This window comes from Tympanuchus pallidicinctus, unplaced genomic scaffold, assembly GCF_026119805.1.
Source record: "Tympanuchus pallidicinctus isolate F22 unplaced genomic scaffold, pur_lepc_1.0 scaffold9, whole genome shotgun sequence".
Lineage (NCBI taxonomy): Eukaryota > Metazoa > Chordata > Aves > Galliformes > Phasianidae > Tympanuchus > Tympanuchus pallidicinctus.
The window spans coordinates 399,734-417,233 of NW_026294813.1; the positions used below are offsets into that span (position 1 = coordinate 399,734).

Genomic DNA, 17,500 nt, shown 5'->3' on the forward strand with positions numbered 1-17,500 from the left:
ACCAAAGATGACAGAATTCAGTCCTATGTAGAAGTTTTGACATGCCGTGTGGAAAATCTGCTCTTCTGATTCTGACAGCCATTAATTTTGCAGTGTAGTCTTTAATACTGCAGTGTGCACATTAATATCACTTTATTCATTAGGAGAAGGACACAGCTGGAGCAGTCTGCAAGGGGCCAGCATGTGACATATAGTATACACTAAAACATGGAACTAGATTAGGTAAGTCAGGCAACAGGCTGCTTTCTGGTTTATTTTTGAGTTAGGCTGAGGGATAATGAGTATTTGAAGATAATTTATAATGTCAGTGAAGTCACTTCTTGGTGGTGGTGACAGTATAAGAGCGGCCAGTGGCCATGTTCACAACTTGGGATGTCCATACTGAATATTACATCTTCTCTAGGGAGGTAATGCAGCAGAACTGTAGGTTACCTAAGAATCTCTGAAAATTCTGTCCGTGAAGGTTTTTAAGATTTAGCAAGATAAACCCATAGCTAACTTCATCTGGTAACCATTCTACTTTGAGCAATAGGTGGGATGAGGCATGGGCAGTTTGGACACTAATGAAGAAGGTACCAATGTTTTCTATGTCTCCAATCACTGCAATTCTGCTCTGTCAGCCATGTGTCTGCCCTGGCGCCACTCCTTTGCTCACCCTGGCGCAAACCAGAGAGCAGGGTAGGATCAGTGGGGAAGTGGTGGCTACTAACATATAATTGGTTCTTGCCCTGATACAGAAATGCTATTCTCTCAGGCCACAATGCCCTTAGTTATCTTCAGTGCTTATCAGATAGCATATCAAAAAATGATTATCAAGAGTTTTGGATGAAGAGTTCAAAATAGTGGATTGATAATCATGAATTTTGAGTAGCTTCTGGGATCTGCCCTTAGAGGAGCAGGGAGATCCCTGCTGTCACTGGAGCCAACAGCAGGATTTTAATAGCTGGAAAGGGAGTGGGGTGGACAGAACAAATGAAAGGATATGTTAATAAACAAGCTCAGTGCAGCTGCTCCTTCTGTAGATACAATCCTCCAGCATGGGATAGAGAGTTCCTTACACAATTAGCTTTAGTGAAAGTAGCTAGTGAAAGAGACAACACAGATTGCATCACTGTGTAAATTATTGAGTTGATGTTCTGGAGATAACAGAGAAAGCCCTTCTTTCTTCTGTCCTGAGGATAGCAGCTCTGAAAGACTATACGAGCTGCTTGAAAGTTGCACCTCCTGTAGACTCTGCTTAAATAATTACTTGCAATATTCATAAGGCAGAGGATATGTTTAATACATAGAAAAACAGGAGGATTGTATAAATATGTGTTGACTTAGCTGTGTTTCTTTCTGGCTGTGGGTGAAGATGTTGAATAAATAACGACAACAAAAAGGTGTTTTACTGTTTGTTTGAATAATATTTCTGAACAGTAGTTGTTGTCATTAGCGAATCACAGCTCTTCATGTCTGTAGATGCATAAAGAACAGTCTCCCTTGATATATTTTTTTCTTAGCATCTGCAATGGCACAGTGCATGCACAGCTGCAATGCAGCTGATACCACAAGCATCCCTCACCACATACAGAAGGGGAATGGAGGGCACTCTTCCCCAGAACTCACCTGATTTCAGGGCTGATAGATTCTTTTTGTTGTGGATCAACATCCAGGCTGGCTTTCATTAGGACCTGTCCTCCAACGGACGTGTTTCCTCCTCCTAGCCCAGTGAGAATCACAGTCACAGAGATAGGAAATGAAGCACTGCTGTGTGCATCCACAGAGACCTCTATCCAAATGAGCCTGCCTACTGCTTCAGAAGCAAAGCTTCACGTGCAGTCACCTCCCATACTGCTGGAGTCAGCATTTTGTGTGGCATCCCTTTTCCCAGAACACATCCTTGCCCATCAGACAAGTCCTTGCCCAAGACCCCTCCCGCTGTGGAGGCTTCTTGCAGCAGCACAGATGAGAGAGGCATATCTGGGGGCAGAGGAGACAGACAGAGGTGTGGGCTGAGATCTGCTGGGCACTTAAAATTATGAGTGACTGGAAGCTTTCAGAAACAACAGTGTAGCCCACCTCCTTCTCTGTCCTCCAGGATGGGATAAAAAAGAGAAGTAGCCACAGCTGTGTTTCCTGTAGCTGTTCTTCTGTGCAATTTTGTTTGATGAATATGCATATGCAACAGGTGGAAAACTTTTTGGAGAGAAACCAAACTCAAGCAAGAAGCTGTGTGCTAAACCCAGGGTGCTCTCCTTAGAGTCTCTGGAATTCAGTTCAACTGACTTGACAGAAATTAACTCAAGTCCACAGATCTGAGCGCACTGCAGTTCTAGCCACATCTTTATCTGAAACTGATACTATGATTCAATGATTCTATGATTCTATGGCAAGAACTTTGTCTGACAAGACCAGCATTTTAAGCTTGTTGAGACATCTGACAGTAAACGTGTCAAAGGGTTTGGTGCAAACTCAACTACAAGCCTACATTTGATCCTGAAGTATCCTTGAGGATGGGCTGCCAGTGCCCAGGCACTCTGGCTCTCTGCTGTAGAACTGTGGAGAGATTAAGAAGGTGTTTTTGAAAATGGAATACGTTATTCCATACAGACTTACATTTATTGTTTGTATTTACTAGTTTTTACTTTCAGGCCTCTGGATATATATTTTTGTAACAGGTTAAAAGATAAAAAAAAACCTTGAGTGTCCACACACAACCCTGTATGCGGCCTGGTGAATATTTAAGTGACCTATCTAGAGCAAGGACTTTTACAGCGCACAGTAGGCAACTGCAGAGCGAAACAGAAGACCTGTCTGTGTGACAATTATACGTCTGTCCCTATATGTGTAATCCACCCTCTCAGCCTGATAAACAAAAGCCTGTGTGTGGGTTTTGAACAGAAGGTGGCCACCACCCTCTGAGCTGAGTGTTTATCTTCAAACACTTCACCACACCTCTAAAGCAGGTAAGTCTTGGTCTTTGCATTGTAATATTGCTCCATTGCAATGACTCCAGTCTTTGAGTTTCATTCTGCCTTTTTAAGCTCCCTTCTGGGGCTTAATCAGGACAATATTTCCCTTTTCCTTTCACTTTGTTTCTATTTTTCACAGTTTTTTGTTTTTGTTCTTTTAATGTCAGTTACTCACTAATGAATTACATTACATTTGTCTTTTCTGTTTTAGTGGTGCTTCCCTTTCTTTTTTCTTACTGCATGCTTGATGAAACAAGCCCTATAGCTTATAGTTGCTTATTTCAAGTAATTTACAGAGATGAAAGAAAAAAACATCTCAAACCAGTACCAAATAAAGCAAAAACTGATGCCCATACCCTTGCGCATTTTTATAATCAGTGACTTTCCTCCAACCACCATAGAAATGTCAGGGGCATCCTGTATAAATTCATGTCTCCTTCAGCTGCTGTTTTCTGTTGATTCTAATTTTTCGTGGAAACTTCTGAATGAGCAGCATGGTGCCTTCATCATGTTTGAATTTTCTTCTATGGGTGCAAGAGGTTTCTTTTTGTAGCAAGTGTATTTGCAGTAGAACACTCTCTTAAATAAGAGCATTCCTTTCTCTGTACCTTTTAGAGGTAAATGCAAATGAATTCAGGATGATATTTTATTTTCATAGAATCAGAGAATGGCTTGGGTTGGAAGTGATTTCAATTTCATCTTCATTTGCCATTCATCTTCAGGGGTCTGCTTTGCAGGGGGGCTGGACTCAATTATCTCTGGAAGTCCGTTCTAACCCCTACAGTTGTGATTCTGTGATCTAGTTCCAGTCCCCAGTTTTATTGCTATTTTTTAATAACATAGCCTTTTCACATGCACATGGTAGGATGGATCAGCAGAAGACTCATTTTCTCTGCACTGGTGACAATGCGCATCCTCAGCTAGTTCTCATCCCTTCTCCATGTCATGACTTTGGCTCCTATGCCACATTGCTGACTCTGGGTTTTTGCCCCACAGCTCTCCTGCTCCTGCCATGTCCACTCCACTGGAGGATGCCATGAACACCTTCATCAGGATTTTTCATCACTACTCTGGCAAAGAAGGTGACAGATACAAGCTGAGCAAAAGAGAGCTCAAGGAACTCCTCACCAGGGAGCTCACTGACTTCCTTTCTGTAAGATACAGCTCCTGAGTCTCTGAGTTTCTGTTTCTCAGGTGGGATAAGCATCTATCAAAGTGTTCAGGAACAGCATCTCCTTACACTGCGCACATCGTGCCACAGCCTCTCAGATGACAGTTGTCTTTGAGAGATGGAGAGAAGGAGATGAGATCAAATATCCCATTTGAAAAGTGGAAAGTTGAAAAGGCAGAATATGTCCTTCAAAGAATCAATTCCAGCAACTAGCTCTCAGCAGACAAGAAAGCAGTTTGCATACCATGGTCATGTAGTGTGGGATCCAAGGTCTCTCATATTCCTAGAGGCTTATAACTGCATCACAGACAGCTGTTACACACGTTTGTGGGAAACTGCAAACGATACAGCTGCCTGTCTGCCCTGCAGAGAGATTCTAAGAAAACCTCCCCGTGATCAGCCTTTCATATGAATTTCTTTACACATTTCTTGTTATGTTCTTCATTATGCAGCATTGATGCTTTATGGAATGATAATTTGATTCATAACTGTTTTTTTCTGAAGCCTCTAAACTGTAAGCATTGTTCTGAGACCCATTACCGTCAGCAGGATTTTTTCATACCCTTATACCTCCATTTCCTTGAATAGGATTTTCTTTTAGTCTTAGCTACTGATTTACTATTATGAGATTGGCTGCCCTTACTTTCACTGAGTAGGATGTGCTCTTTGTTAAGTAGAAACCTTCTGAATGTGATCAGTGGAGGTATAATACAACTACTTATGAACATGTTTTTTAGGAATGATGTAGAGAAATATGCATTGCAGATCAGACTTGTCAAAATAAATCAGTGCTCAGTAGCTCCTCAAATCTGTTTGATCCATTTCTGTACCCATTTAGTACCTGTATTTCTCCTAAGAGCTGCACAGTCTCCAGCTTCTGTTACTGTGCATCTCTGGGACTCCAGATCTGTGTTTTTAATGTTATGCTTCATGGTATGTTAGTATTCAGGTGCATAATTCCCTCACTCTTTTATTTCATAGCACCTGGGCTGTGACGTACCATCTGGTTTGCTGTAATTATGCACTCAAGATCTGCACAGCTAAGTCAGTTTTTTTTGTTTGTTTGTTTCTTTGTTTTTGTTTTTTTTCTTATTTTTTCTTTTCAGGGCCAAAACGATCCTCATCTTGTTGATAAGATTATGAACGATCTGGATTCCAATAAAGACAATGAAGTGGATTTTAATGAATTTATGACTCTGGTTGCAACTCTGACTGTGGCTTGTAACGATTTCTTTGAAGAACAGCTAGAAGAAGGATTTTAATGATGCTGTATAAAATCGGTCTTCTGGTCACAAATGCAATGAACCATGACTAGTTAGGTAGTGCTCATTAGCATTTGGTGAACACAAACCATCATCACTCCAATTGCTACAGCTGCAAAACTCTTGTGGACCAGATCAGCAGCTGGTGTAAGCTGGACCAAAGGCAGCTTACACTACCTGAAGTCTGGCTGTTAGTATTTTCAGCCTTTGCACTGTTGTAATACACCTCTGTCAGTTTCCCAGTCCAGGCCTGGGGTGGCAGATTGTTTGGCAGGAGTTAAGATTTCTGTTTCATAACTGTCGGTGTGATATAAAAGGAACATTAATGTTACTTACATTGCTTCTGAACTGGAAAATCTGGAATGAGTTGTAAAACTTGCAATTGAATTTTCAGTCGTTCTGTAACAATATCTTTCTCCATGTCACGAAACTTGTCTGTTTCTTAAACACTTCTACTCATCCTAACCCAACTGTTGGATGCTGCTCTGTACTCCCTGCTCTCCTGTGTTTCAGACATGGCCACAACTGCCTTTATCCACCCAAGCAGATGGCACTGTGTGCCACAGTTATGGGTTTGTTTTCCCCACTTCCCCAGCTTCCATTCCATTGTGTGGGCATTTCTGCACCTCAGCAGTCCAGCTCTTCATTCAGCACAAATTAATTTGTTCATCTGATAAATTATTCAAATGCATAGGGGATTTAGTCAGCGAGCTGCTCTAAATGTTGATGGAAGAGCCAGTTCTTCAGAGGAAAGGTAAATGCCTTCACTATTCTGGCACCCATAAGAGAAGGATTTTGTGAAGGATATCATGATGAGATCCCAGGGTACAGCTTCATCATGTGAGTCATCCGATGGAACAATGACTTCATCTCATGCAGATCCAAATCCTTGCATAAATGTGGCACAGGAGGAGGCAGTGGGACCCTCTGACCAGGCATGGACAGAGAAGGACAATCCATTTCAATGCTAATCTGTGCATGGACTGAAATACATCTATGTCTAAACTTCTGCTTAAACATGCTTCCAAATGTCTGCAGTCCTCAGTGGCAGGTTGTCATGCTTTTGCTTTGCATGGAGAGCTTTCTTTGTTCTTGTTTGTTATTAGTTCAAACTGTAATAAAAGGTGTTTGAGTTAAGTCAGGATGTTCTGTTTGTAAGTGATAAGAATAACTCTCAATGAAGATGTGCCCTACTAGGCAACATCCCCAGGTCCCTGGATATTATTCCGTAAAGACTGTAATAGTTGTATAGAATTACATATTGTAACGTGATGCAATTTGTTATGAGAAAAGGATTCTGTTACGTGTAGCAAATATACAAACAGGTGGAAATCATCTCCAGAAATAGGCCACCAGCAGATGGTGTTATCCTAGAAAGAAAAAGTTTGGCAGAGCCAGATCACATTGTCTCTTTAACTCACCAGTGATGGTGATAAGGATTCATGAGAGATCTTATACAGAAATGCTGGAAAAGTGTACTAGACTGAAAGCAGTCACGCAACATTTTGCCCCCTCTGATGCCGTGCGCTTTAGTATCACTGCAGTTCTTGGACCAGGGAGGCAGAAGGATCAGCCTTTATGGTCTTCCATGGGCTTCCTGCAGGCCGCTCCTGGTCTCCCAGTTTCCCCTTCCTCTATGGGTAGAGAAGGGATAGCAGTCTAAAACTTCAACCTAAGGCTACAAGGAGACGCATTTTCTCAGAGAGGGCTCTGAGCAAGAGCTCTTTTGGAAAGAAGCTCCAGCTAGTCCGTAAACAACCTGCATACCCCTGGTGGGAGCAAGGATGCTCAGCAGCTCATGCACTGAGCAGAGTTCTGAAAAATCACAGCTGCTGGTGGCACACTGCTGAGGTCAGGCAGGGGGATGTTCCACAGAGCCACCTCCTCAGCTGTGCAAATTGGAACCAAGTGCAGCCTGCTTCCTCTGCAGAAAGGGCTTGCACTTCTCTTTACCCTTCTCCAATAGGGGCTCATTCCTCTGCCATTCCTCCTCCAGCCATACCAATCACTGATGCATTTGCAGACAGCACTTCCACTAGAGATACATGAAATCTTTCTCTTCTGGGGAAGATCACCTGGAAGTATTGAACCGCCTTAGAACTGGAAACAAGGCAATGAGCAATCCTCTTTTTTGTGAGGAAGACTGCATTCAGCCACCTATACTGGACCTGCAGTATGGTGTTTGCACTGCCAGCCTTGAAAAGCTGCTTTACCCTGCAGATGTGCTTTTAACTGCTCTTTAAAGAAGAGCTATCTTCTGTAAATATGAAGCCATTATTTTTTTCTTATTGTTTACAGACACTTTTTTTTGCTGACTTCAAACTTGCATCCAGGAGCCCCCTTAAAGCACTACTTGAAGTGGAGACTTGTTGTGTGACTTCCTCCAAAGTTCCTCAGCTTTAGGAAAGATGTCTTATTCTGGGCATTTTTTCATTTGTGTTATCAAACTGTCTGAAAAATCAATAGAAAAATGAACACTGCAGCATGGCCTGGTCTTTTCAAGTAGCATTAAAGACCAATAAAAATTCAGCAATGCCAGACATGATCTTTTCAAGCTATTGTGGAATTGTTTTGCCTGACACCCAAAAAGCTGATTTTGAGAAGATAAATTGCATTACCTTGAAAGCCTCAGCCATTGCCATTTCCTTTTATATAAGTTCAAAGAATACTTGAAGCGGCGCTGAAACTTGGTGCATAAAGTTTGAGGAAGCATTGGTTAAGTAAGAGTATATAACATCTTTGAATCTTGTATCCTGTTGCTGATCTTGAAGCATCGCTTGTGACACCAGTGGGATGAGGAGTGGTCCCTCCAGGCTCCAACTTACCAGCCAGATCAACAGGAAGACAACACCTTCACTTTTTAGCTCTAGAAGGTTCCAGCCCAATGGGCTAATCATACCAAATCATAGAATGGATTGGGTTAGATGGGACCTCAAAGATTACCTAGTTTAAAGCCCCACCATAGGCAAGGTTGCTACCCACCAGCTCAGGCTGCCCAGGGCCCCATCCAACCTGGCCTTGAATGCCTCCAGAGATAGGGCATCCACAGCTTCTTTGGGAAGTCTGTGCCAGTGCCTCGCTGCCCTCTGAGTAAAAGGTTTCTTCCTAACATGTAAGCTAAATCTCCCTTCTTTTAATTTAAAAACATTCTCAATTGTCCTGTCACTAGCAGACCATGTTCCTCTTCTGCTTGTGCCTTAGCATTTCTTCCAGGAGGATCTGCTCCATGATGTTCCCATGCACAGACACGAAGCTTACCAGAGTGCATTTCCCTGGGTCTTCCTTTCTCTCTTTCCTATATATAGGAGTGATGTTTCTCATTTTCCAGTCACTGGGGAATTCCCATGATAGACTACTCAGATATTATGTAGAGTGTCTTGGAGACCACATTAGCCAGTTCCTTCAGAGCCCTGAGGTGCTTTCTCCACTCTTACCTCCGCTTCAGGTTCAGGAATATGAGAAGTGTAGGAATCCTGTCTCCTACAGAAGGCATAGGCAAAAACTAATTAAGTACCTCACCCTTTTCCATGTCTGAGGATGCCAGTTCTCCATTTTCATTTATTAGAGAGAGTACATTCTCCTTTGCCTGTCTCTTCTACCCACTGTATAGAAATAACCCCTTCTTGTTGTTTTTCACATCCCTCACGTCTGCATCCTGACTTACCTGATCCCATCTCTGTGCATCCAGACAGCATCCCTATTTTCTTCCCAGGCCACCATCCCCACTTCCACTGCTTACACTTTTCTCTTTTTTTCCCCTCAACCTGATTAACATGCCCTTGCTCATCCATGCTGGCTTCCAGCCTTGTCTGCACAGTTTCTTATTCTGGGGGATGGAGAGCTCTTGTGCTCTCAGAAAGGTGTCCTTGAAGAACTGCCAACTCTGTTCTGTTGTAACTAAGACAGTTTCCCAGTAATTCTCATCCATTAATTTCTTAAACAGCCTGGAGTTAACTCTCATGAAGTTCAGGGTCCTGACTCCATTCCTTACCAGACTCATATTCCTTGAGATGATAAACTCAGCCAGGATGTGGTTACTACAATCAGAACTGCCTCCAGCCTTAACCTCTTTTCAGGCTCTACATCAGACACCACCAATTCCTGTAGTACTTCACCTTTGGTTGCACTGTCCAATACCTGAACCAGAAAGCTTTCATCGGTCGACTCCAGAAGTCTCCTGGATCACTTTCAGCCCCTCATGTTGTTTCCCCAGTACATATCTGAATGGTTGAAATCCCTCAACAAGATGAGAGCCTGCAAGTGCAATGCCCCCTGTAGCAAGAAGGCCTCACCTTACAGACTCTCTTTGATCAGGCAGCCTATTGTAGATCCCAGGCACCAGATGTCCTTTTTTGGCCCAGTCCCTAATCGTAATCCATAGGCTGTGACTCTTTCTCAGAATCAGCTCCTCACAGTCTACCCTTCTTCTTAACGTAGAGGGCAACTCCCCTACCCCTTCTACCTTGTCTGCCCCTTCTATAAAGCTTACAGACCTCAACGGTGGTATTCCAATTATGAGAGTCAAAGAATCAAAGAATCATAGAATCATAGGATCGTAGAACTGCCTGGGTTGAAAAGGACCACAATGATCATCTATATTCAACCCCCCCTGCTATGTGCAGGGTCACCAACCACCAGACCAGGCTGCCCAGAGCCACATGCAGCCTGGCCTTGAATCCCTCCAGGGATGGGGCATCCACAACCTCCTTGGGCAACCTGTTCCAGTGCATCACTATTTCCACCTAATATTTAACCTAAACCTCCCCTGTCTCATTTTAAGACCATTCCCCCCTTGTCCTATCACTATCCACCCTTGTAAACAGCCGTTTCTGCTCATAAAGGTGAGAAAAAGAAAAGCAGCCTAGGATTATGAGAATGGAGGATGACGTGCACAGCTCTTCAGACTGGGAAATCCAGCCTTTCATATTCTGGTGCGTAACTTCTCGTTCTTGGTAGCCTTACTTATAGGCTAGCAAATTCACTGATCTGTCAGTGTGGTATCTGCTCCTTACAGATGTGCAAGGACTTTTGCTTTTCTCCCTTGAGAAAGCGATTATTTCCTCCTGGCAAGGGCTCCCAGATCTCCCCCTGTGCCAAAAGACTGCTGTGTGTCTGCAGCCATGGTAGCAGTTGGGGGTCTGCGCAGTCCCCGTGGGACAGACTGCACTGTCTCAAAACCCAGTGCACATACTTCAGTGAAGAGTGATCCTGGAGCTTCCCAAGCAGAAGGAGATTTGTACTCTGGTCCACAGCAGGTCACTCCCCTCCCATATCAGAGCCCTTCCCACCGTGAGAGCTGCGGAGCATGCCAGCATACAGCAGAGCATGGCCAGGAGCAGAATTCCTGGCCATGGCTCCAGCCCATGGCCCCAGCCTGTCACCACGCAGAAATTGTTCAGCTCCTCTCAGATTCTCACCCAGAAAACACGGGTAAAAGGTCACACACAAGACTTGCCTCTGAAATCAGATTGATCTATATAAAGGTTTTTGACTGGCAGGAAAATTTTTTAGGCTGTAATGTGACATCATGTGCATGTCTAATAAGTGGCTTGATTGACAGACCAACAATTCAAAATGTGTCTTCAGGGATAATTAAGTCTGTTGAGTGACACTGTGCTACTTGAAGAAAAAAGGGATCACATTTTCAATCTTATCTTTTTTTTGCCACATGATACTGCCTGAGAGGAAATATTCTGTTTATGATCAGGTAATCTTTTTTTCTAAGATAGAACATTTCACCTCTATGGTGGGTTACATGTCCTTGGGTAGCCATCAGACAGAGCAGATGAACAAACTTCAGCAGATACATTAGAGAAGAAAGAACTCTTTTTAAGTACCAAATTCCAGCCACCTGCAACCAGTTGTGAAAGAGAGGCAGCTCCCGAGGCAGGGAGCTGCAGCTGCATCCACTTGTTTTTCCCTACCAAGTAGATTCTCAGCTGATGTAAAAAAACAAAGCCTACTGCACTTACTGGCATAATTTTGCAACAGCTGAGGACACGCGCTTATGACTTCCAATTAGCCTTCAGTGGAAAGTTGTGCTTCTGTTAGCTGGTTGGCTAAATAAGGAGATGTCTATAAAACTGCAAGTGTTGCAGTAAAACAGCTGAGAGAAAACAAGAGCGGTTGTTTCTCAGATTGTAGGTACTTAGAGGGCAAGTAGGCAGAAGATGTTCCTGCAGTATGCCTGCTTTAAATTCTAGGCTGTCCTTGTAGGTCCTGATCATCTTCATGGGCTGCAGAGTCACAGCACAGCTCTCCACCTACCTGTGGAGTCTACCTTAAATCTCCTTGTTTAGGATGACGCTACACTCACATCTGTTTCATGAAAAATGCAATGTGGAAATGTGGACTACAGCTATGGCAAGAAGAACCTGCATATGGGACAAGCTGCAAAGAGCTGAAGAGCAGCTGGACCATCTGGAACGTTAAATGAGGCTGTGTTTTGTGAACTGAAAAATGGCCAAAAAATTGAGAATACTGCAGAAAAATGCATTTTCCCCAGCTTTGGCTGTAGGCATAGAGTGTCAGCAGCAAATACGTCCGTAAGTTGAGCAGAGTGTGGTTGGAGGAGATGCAGGGCAGGAGAACTTGGCCTTGTTAAACAGTTAGTGCTTTGACTAAGTGAAACTAAAGGGTTTTTTGGCTTTGCATTGATGACCTATTCTGTAGTTGTGAATCAAAGAAAATTGATTCACATCAAATCAAAGAAAATCCCAGTGAAAAGATTAATGGAAAGAAAAATCATCAGTCTTTCAAAGCCAAGTTTGACTTCTGCTTACAAGTCTAAAAACAGGTTGGCAGACTTGAGATGAAGGATGACTGTGAAACTTCTATCAAATGTCAAGGTATCTCCAGGCTTCTGGATGTTGAAGAGTGCTGACCAGGTGATCTAAAAATCACATAGAATCATAGAATTATAAAATGATTTAGGTTGGAAGGGACCTTAAAGATTATCAAGCTCCTGCCATAGGCACGGCTGCCATCCATCAGCTCAGGCTGCCCAGGACAATATGGCTTTGAACACCTCCAGGGACAGGGCATCCACAGCTTCTCTGGTGGCACAGCTGTGCCACCACCTCTTTGCACCTTTGTCTTACTGCAATCAAACTGTGTAAAGTCAGTTCCCCTCCTGCTTATCTCCTCCTTCAACTACTGGAAGGCTACACTGAGGGCTTCCTGGAGTCTTCACTTCTCCTAGCTAAACAAGCCCAGTTCTCTTAACCTTTCCTCATAGGAGAGGTGTTCCAGCCTGCTGACCTTCTTGGTGGCCCTCCTCTGGACCCGCTCCAAGAGCTCCTGTACTGGAGGCCCCAGGCCTGGACACAGTACTGCAGATGGGGCCTCACAAGAGCCAAGTATAGGGGAACAGTCAGCTCCCTCTGTCTGCTGGCCACCTTTCTTTTGGTACAGACCAGCCCTTCAGTGTTTGTTTTTCTACACTGACAAAAAACATTCTAGTATTTTCTACTAGGTGAAGGAATCTCGTACTTGTGACAAAGGGCTAAGCAGTAGGAGCAGTTGTGAGGATAAATACATCATTGCACTGGGCATCTCTTACCTGGCTCATATTCAGTAGTTGAACTGTATTCCACTCCAACATTTTGCTGAGTTTCACCTTAATACTTACAACTGCTGGAGCCTATTGTGTTGAATCATGCCTCCTTCTCAGGGTGAGACAGACTCAGCCAAGGAGACAGCTACTTCAACTGAGAAGTATTCATCCTTGAATGGGAAAATTATCTTAACACATTTTGAAGGGGTTTTTGTCAGACAGGAAGTTTGTTCTTCACACTGATTCCCTTCTAACAGATTTTGTGAAGTGCTAAGAGATTTCAGTACATCTGACAAATGCATTTTGTATACGAAAGTGATCTCAGCATTGAAAACAAAATGACAAATGTTCTGGTAATGCAGAGCAGAACTACGGGTTTGGGGTAGAGAAGTAGCAATGGAGGACTCTGCAACACTGCCTGCTGTGCAGATCCCACTCATGACATTGCCTTAAAGTAATGCCTGGGTAGCTGTGTCCTGGGAAGGAGATGTCCTTCCGTGAGGACACTGGTTCTGATCTGGGCTGCAAGAGGTGAAGGCTGACTTAGCCCAGCACTGATCTGTTGAGACTCAGCCTTGGAGCTTCTAACAGGTCCCTTGTGCCAGAGCCACACTGAGCCTCAACAGCTTGTTAAAGGTGACTTCCCAGGTGGGCAGATGGCCCACGCCTCTCCTAATGCCAGAGCCACGTTCCATGGCTTCTCTCACCACCCGCCTCCCATAGCGCTTTTCTCCTTTCTGGTCAAAACTTTTCTCTTCTTGCACTTGTTAGCGCCGATGGCTTTGCGGAGATGCTGAGTTGAGTCACTGGCAGAGCTGATAGTGATCATAACCCTCAGGGCAATCTCAGTGTCTGAATATAATATTTGCTTGATTATTTGTAACCTGCTAAACTGCGCGCTTCACAGTTCTTGCTTTTATTCAGTGCCATAAATAGTGTTAATGCAACACTTATCATCAAGCCTGCACAATGCTGATAGTCTTTCAGTTCATCAATCACTTGCATTTGTCGTGTCTCTAAGCCACTCAACATGACAAATCACACATCTCTTGTGTCAAACTGCCCAGAGTTAACAAGCTACGCTTACTTCACCTGACAGAAAGTTCAGCTCTACTTAAAGCCATTTTATAGATACACACACAACTGATAGAAGTGTCATCACAGAGAGATGTGCGGCAAAGCTCAGAAGAGCGGGTGGATTTTGCTCTATGGGCATACAGGGCTGGGGCCACAGATAGGGACAGGGGTCAGTGACAGACAGATCACTGCCTTCTGAGAGTTGATGAGCGCTAGGTTCAGCCTGGATCACGTGTTGTGGGAGACCTGCTGACCCCAAACAAAAGGTGGACTAAAGGAATAAAGCACAACACATCATCTTGGACTGGGTACTTTTGGTACTGGGAATGTTTTCCTTCAGTTGTCATTGAAACTATGGGTGGGTTTGTGTAGGATAATCACATCAGAAAATCGATAGGGGCAAATTAATTACTTTAGTCACTTTTCCAGTGTAGATCCACAGCCTCACTGCTTTAACAGTGTTTCCAGAATTATGCTGTTTTGTTCTATAGAATGGTCCTGGTCGATTGATATTCACTGTGGCAATGATCAAACTTCTATCTTATATGCCACGAGCAGTCCCCAAATGTAATCATGACCACAGCCACTGTGACAGTCCCAAGAGGCCTGGTAGTCATAGTTTGGTCACCCAAACAACAGGGAGACTTGAGATGTTGAGACTACACTGATTGTTTTTTGGGTATGCATGATGGCTTCCCCTGACTGGGATCCACTGCAGTGGGGTGAGGTGGTGTGTACATGTGCTGGATGCACAGAGTCATCTGGCTCCAGGTCCTGACAATTAACTGACCCTCACCTGCCTTGATAACACACAATGTGTCATAAACTATAAGTAAAGAGGGGCCTGGTGATTAGTGATGGGATGTGGTTGCAAAGTCTCCTTCTTTCTCCTCCTTTTCCTCCTCCTCCTCCCCAGCACCGGCAGGGTGGAGGTAGTAACATACTGAGGAGCCTAGGGCCGTGGAGACCCAGAAATATGAAAGTTTCCTTAGCTAGCACAGTATTGCGAAGTATTTGGTAATGGTTTGTGAGTACTGAGTGATCTCAGTGTCACTTATGGTGACTTATGGAATGAGGGAAATGGACCAGAAGCAGGAGCTCCCTCAGGCTGTTAGAGTAGATGATCTCTTCCAACTGAACTTTGTCCTGTGCTGTTCTCTTGTATTCCATTCTATTTCATTCCATTCCACTCTTGTTCCACAGTCTCTCAGGTTTTGAAGCAAAGTTTTTGTAAGTCTATATTAACAGCATGGTTTCCTAGTGATCTCTGCACCTGTAATTTGTCATACAACTTACCTTTGCTTCTTTTTGCATAGTATTTTTTTCAAAGCTGCAATTCATAAAATTTAGCAAGGACAAAACTGAAAATTTAGCCGTGGTAGCAGCATTTGTGACATTTCAGGGCCAGTAGATCTCTTTGCTTCCTTTATCCAGGCTAGCTAATCCCACTTACCAGGAGTAATAGGGTGAAGGAATTGTAGCCAGCTGAATGCCATACCTGTATAATCAAATGTAAATGACATGTAGCTTTCTGCCATCCCACAAAGACACAGTCCTTCATTTGGGATTGCTGCCATATGAGAAGCAGCAAGGGCTTGATAGTGCTACAGCTCCCAGACACCATGAATGAAAGAGAAAGCTACACTGTTAATGAATTCTGAATTAAGACAGGGATGAATGTAAGGGAAATGTATGTAATAGCACAGTGGCTAGCAGCTGGCACAGAAGGCACATAGGTTAGGCTGAGGCCTAACCAGAGGTCCTGCACTGTGCATCCCCCTGCATGTGTCTCTCCAGCCAGGCTGAGTGCTGGAGATTAACAGCACCAACATCTGAGGATGGAGTGCCTGAGGCAGAAATTGTCTTTTACTGAAATTGGTGGTGAAGCACCTTCCTGCTGCTCTTCCTGGGCCAAGGAACTGCCTGGTACAGACACAGAACAGCCCATGGGACATGCAATGGTCTGCCACTGGGATGCTCCCTACGATGTCTTTGCGAAGAAGTCTGTGTATAAATAAAAGGACTTTTCACGGAGATTCAGAAGGGAGCTATTTGAGGAGGTGAGGGCTCAAGGGACACTTCTGGAGAGCCAAAGCTGTGTGGTTCACAACACCCCATCACCCTTTGCACAGGGGAGGCAGCCCCAAGGAGTATCTACAGCTTTAGTGCCACTCACGGGATAGCTCAGTGCCAATAGCATTATCCATGGCCTCACTGTACAGTGGTGAGGAGAGCAAAACACATTGATCACCTGCACCTCTGTGCTGATCACAGCACAGAGCATCACTTCATCTCCATGGGGGAGGGTGAACAGTGTTTAAACTACATTTTATTCAGCAGTATTTTCTGCATCTCTCACCACAGCAGGATCTCTCGTCTGAAGCTGCAGCTGACAAGACACCCACAGGCTCCTAGCATGACACATGGCAGGGGTTGGGGGACCCCTAAGCACTCCCACAACCCTTCTTCAGACACCAGAGCGATTCTGAGGCACCACAGCACAGGGCAGGTGATGTCCTACACAGAGTCCCAACACTGAGTCACAGCCATGGGTCTGGCTGATGTGGTGGTGCCACAGTGAGACAGCTGCCAATAGCAGGGCCAGACCAGGAATGTGTCCTGTTGTATTGTCTTATTTGATGTTAACAACACGAAATTGTCCTGTGAAATGTTAATGTGACTCTACACAAGGAAAGAAAATTGAAACCCCCTCAATTGCCCGAGGTTTGTATCCCACTTAAATTGATTTTCCCTTCCAAAATGCTATAACGGACATTTTAAACCCTGTTTAAACTGTTGATTTTTCCTTGCTTTGTGAAGTGTAGTCACATTTCCTGGAGAGCTCAAGCTTATCCTTCACCACAGGGAGAGCTGAGACAAGAGTCTGCATGGGGGAGGGCAGACTCTGAGGGGAGGGGGTTGGGGAGGGCCAGGAGATGCACAGGAACCACAGAGCTGCCATGGGTCCCAGCTGGCAGCAGTTGTGCAGGAGACTCCTCACCTCTCTCAGCTCCCTGTTAGCTGGGGAATTATAGTCCCTGCACCTCACTTGCCAGCAGCTCACAGCCCAGGGTTGTCTGCTTTCCAGGGCATCCCTGCAGGTAGTGCTGACCCAGACCTCAGCTATGCGTGGCTTTTGGTATGGTTTGTCTGAGCAAATGAGCTCATAGGTGGATTATCAGACAGGCTGAGCTGCAGTGTCACCTATTCTTCCCTCTTTTTCACAGTTGAATTCACCCAAGCCTTCAGTAACAGGTGAAACTCTAACACAAGCAAGCACTCTCCCTCCTCAGTGGAGACCTTCAGTTCAGCAGCTGAGATCTGGGCTGGAGGTCAGCAGGGTCAGCCTGGACAGATGGGGGCTGGAAGGTGCCAAGTACCACAAGGTGAGTGATCTGGGTTCTTACAGGGCCGAAATAGAGCTCCGGACACCAAAATCTAAGTGCTCTGGTCACACTTTTAATGTTGCTCCCACAAGCAA

General features: G+C 44.4%; 1 protein-coding gene and 1 long non-coding RNA gene across 2 annotated transcripts in view; one reads left to right on the forward strand and one right to left on the reverse strand.

Annotated features, from left to right (window-relative positions):
- The window catches only part of LOC128074677 (uncharacterized), a 406,066-nt gene that overhangs the window by 375,923 nt on the left and 12,643 nt on the right, over nucleotides 1-17,500 (reverse strand). The gene's annotated exons all lie outside the window — the stretch shown is intronic.
- On the forward strand, nucleotides 3,725-6,419 carry S100Z (S100 calcium binding protein Z). The gene is made up of 2 exons (XM_052670726.1): nucleotides 3,725-4,107; nucleotides 5,232-6,419. Exons 1-2 carry the CDS (start codon nucleotides 3,967-3,969, stop codon nucleotides 5,385-5,387), a joined length of 297 nt encoding a protein of 98 aa, XP_052526686.1. The 5' UTR covers nucleotides 3,725-3,966; the 3' UTR covers nucleotides 5,388-6,419.

What these genes read in the sequence shown, in the direction of transcription:
- S100Z (XM_052670726.1), top strand. Translation starts at nt 3,967, where the DNA reads ATGTCCACTCCACTGGAGGATGCCATGAACACCTTCATCAGGATTTTT. An exon ending in AGCTCACTGACTTCCTTTCT is followed by an intron (nt 4,108 to 5,231) that starts GTAAGATACAGC and finishes TTTTCTTTTCAG; the next exon opens with GGCCAAAACGATCCTCATCT.